The sequence below is a fragment of the Uranotaenia lowii genome, chromosome 3 (assembly GCF_029784155.1).
Source record: "Uranotaenia lowii strain MFRU-FL chromosome 3, ASM2978415v1, whole genome shotgun sequence".
Classification (NCBI taxonomy): domain Eukaryota; kingdom Metazoa; phylum Arthropoda; class Insecta; order Diptera; family Culicidae; genus Uranotaenia; species Uranotaenia lowii.
Window position 1 is genome coordinate 326,812,968 of NC_073693.1, and position 3,621 is coordinate 326,816,588.

General features: G+C 45.8%; 1 protein-coding gene across 1 annotated transcript; it reads right to left on the reverse strand.

The window, feature by feature from the left end:
* Positions 1-230: 230 nt before the first annotated feature.
* Positions 231-1,676, reverse strand: LOC129753814 (uncharacterized). Its single transcript, XM_055749663.1, has one exon. It carries the CDS (start codon positions 1,674-1,676, stop codon positions 231-233), a length of 1,446 nt encoding a protein of 481 aa, XP_055605638.1.
* Between the last annotated feature and the right edge of the window lie 1,945 nt (positions 1,677-3,621).

Sequence of the window (3,621 nt, forward strand, 5' to 3'; positions counted from 1 at the left end):
AAAGTCCAAAAAGTCTGGAAGATCCAGACAAAATCTGGAAGGTTGACATCCCTGCTTAAGAGAGCTTGTGACTGTGTGATGCACGACTATATGGATAATCGACTTGTAGCAAATAGACAGCATCTACTTGGTGATGCGTCACGCACACTAAATGCCTTCGGGCTAACGGCCAACGCCGCGTCCCTATCGTCATTAGTGTGCCAGCATTCGGCCGGCTAAGTTGCGATGGCTTAAAGTGTTGGATTCGGCTCTCGTGCAAAGGATGATTCCCACATAGCATAATTGGCTCTGCACAATTTTGATGGTAAGTTCGCGGTGACCTTAGGCAATACCAAAATTTCCATGTTCTGGTCGTAATCCGAGACTCTAGAACGAACCCTTGCAGCTACGCGAAACCTTGCCTTGGCGGAGGAATTCTCTATTCCGATGATAGACACATCCGTGCTCTTTCTCGTAACCTTCAACATCTGGCATAATTTTTCCGACATAAAATTACACTCGGAGCCTGAGTCTAACAACGCTCGTGCTGGACATTTGACTCCACCTTCACCTTCGATGAGAACCACTGCTGTAGCGAGAAGTATCCTTGTTTCCTTTACTCGACCAGTATTTGAAGAAACCCTTTCGTTGGCCGCCGTGTTAGAAACCGCCTGATCTGTACTGGGAGTCGAAGAATTTCCACCATCTCTAGATTTTCCACCTTCTTGAACGAACGGAGTCCTTCTTGGTTGCTTCCCGTTTGCCTTGAAGCACACCAAAGTGTGGTGACGACCTTTGCATTGCCTACATGAATATTTGGAGGTGCAATCCCGGGCCTGATGACCTCTCGCAAGGCAATTTCGACAGAGATCGTTATTACGAATTGTTGTTTCTCGTTGTGAAACTGGCATCCCTTGAAACGTTGAGCAATTATGCAACCAGTGCGACGCTGAGCACACCGGGCATCTAGTTCCACCTGATTGAATCGCGTTGTGCCCCAAACGAAATTGTCCTGGCACCTTTCTCGCTCCAGACGAAGAATCTAATTTCGCTTCAACTGATTTGATGGGTAAAGCTTCTAGAATCCTAATTCTACGCTGAACAAATTCGACTAAATCCTTCAAGGTGTCCTGTTCATTGGCAGATGACGCTTCTTCCCATGCGCGACGAGAACCTGGGTCCAAACGTGAGCTGAGAAGATCGATGAGAAGCAAATCCTTGTAGTCTGCTACTTGAACCACCTGGTCCAAGGTTTGGACAATCCGCTCAAAACCCTCCAGTAACGACCTCAATTCTACCAACGATTCCTTGCCCAATGTTGGTAATTTGAAAAGAGCCTGAACCTGCCTCTTTTTTAGGACCTTATTGTTATGATAGCGCTTCACCAAAGTATCCCATGCTATTTGGTAATTCGCCTTTGTAATTTTCAGAGGATCTATCAAGGCTTTAGCTTCACCCTCAAGACAGCCCTTGAGGTAATGAAATTTTTCAATTTCAGGCAACTCAGTTTTCCAGTGGATCAACGATGTGAAAAGATCCCGGAAACTGAGCCACTCGTCGATATTTCCATCAAATGACTTTAATTTGATCTGTGGTAGACGTACATGATCAACCAAACCTGGGAGAGACCCTTCAACATTGCGCGTTGATTGCTCTAAAGCAGCATTACCCTGAAGTTCCTTAACCTTATCTAACATATAGGATTTAACATCGTAGTACTTGTTCTCAAAGTCAGCCCTTTCCTTGAGAAAAACCTCCTCTTCGCTAGTGAAATCTTCGTGGCCCTCGATTTCACTGATGGTATCGCCAATTTTTTCTCAAAGCTCGTCCAATCGCTCCAAACGAACTGTTATTTGGTTGACCGATATGTTGGTGCTGCACTCCTCCGCAAACTTCACGATGTTATGAAAGGATAAGTGTAGACCCTTCAATTTCGATTGAAGCATCCGGACCGATGTCGACTTCTCTGTTTTCTTCAGCGGCATTTTGGCGACCTCGCACGTTCGGGGAAGAAATAATGTCTTGGTGTAGCAGGCTGATTGTCCAAAGCTTCGGTGTAGACATATACTAGGGCTTTTTACCTGACCGAAAAACTAGTGCGACAGCCGAAGCCAACGTGACCAACCGCAACCGGCAACCGAACCAACGCAATGTGCCTTCCGCCTCAAGGATTGTATCGATAGTTGAAAACTCGTAAATGTTTCGCAGCAGTGTATCGAAGGTGAAAACAGCAATGTAGTAACAATATAGGCAACTTCGGCGTAGAACATATACCGTGTTTCTTACCTGGAAGAACCTACGGTGCCGCAGAGCCGAATGACTATATCCTCGCTTTTGAAAGTAATTTCCAAAATCATCCAATCAGAGTAACGAACATTCGCACAACTTCGAAGGCAAGTAAGGCTGACCAACTATTATCCAATTCGCATACAAGTACTCAAAAGTACCAAACTCGATGAAAGCAGGGATGCGCTCGTAAAAATTTGTATTCCAGTGTATTTTGGAGAGTGAAATATTTATTGTAGTAACCCAAAAAATCCAGCTTCGGCTGGGCATATACTGCAGCATTTACCTTAACGAAAAATCTGCTCCGCGAAGCCCAAGCCTTGTTCTCGCTAACAGGTACCTCGCGTGTGTATTCGTGCGATACACCCGAACGCGGATTCCTCGATCGCAGGCCAGATCGTCTTTAAGTGCACCGTTTGCACTTCCGCAAAATGTCGATTGTAGTCGCTAGGCACCCGTAATTCGATAAATGGAACTCCTGTCCACCGACCCGTAGCGTTTGCTCCGATTCGTGGCAATCGTAAGCTGCCTACCACGTAAAATTCCTCCTTCGTCTTCGTTTGTTGTAGATTCCCACCCGATTCCGATGGTGAAAACCGTTGATGGCACCTCAACCAATCCGTTAGTTGACCCTCGGGAACGTGTAGTCAATCGTATGGGCAACGATCGAAAAGTTGTGTTAGAATATGAACTATTTGCAACGGCTGGACATATACTAGAGAACGTGTTCTTTACTAACCTGGAAAACCTTTTCCGCGACCAGCTCTAGCTGTCCAATTCCCGAAGCTCGATGACACGAAAGTGCAATGGAGATGGTCATCAGTTCCAAAAATGCATGCTATTTGAAGATGCCTTATCCAGACCACGATGGCGCCCAAAGCATGCAACGGATTTCCAAAGATCCTTTGTTTCGACCGCGATGGCGCCGAAATCATGCAGAGTTCAAAAGATCCTTTGTCCCAGACTCGATGGCGTTCAAATCATGCACAGGATGGCGTCTAAGTGTGTCGCGATGGCGGTTTCGGTCCCAACCGCGTCAGCATGCAAGTGTTCCGATTCCGATATATCCGGTTCGAAGGACCAATGTTTGGGGTCAGGGCAAAAAACTCGGTCCTACCGTTGAGTCGCACGTGGTGTCCAGCGAGCCCTGATGTCCCTTCCACAGGCACAGGTTCAATGACCTCGAGTGGTTGAGTTTAGCATGCGGTTGCATGCACAAAGTTTCTTTGTCCAAATGATTCACACACGGTTTTTTACAAACGCGAACACTTTTTATTGGTTTCTATTAACACACATTTATTCCTAACTAGTTGAAACATTTATTGCACTTAATATATAAATTTATTACTCTAAAGT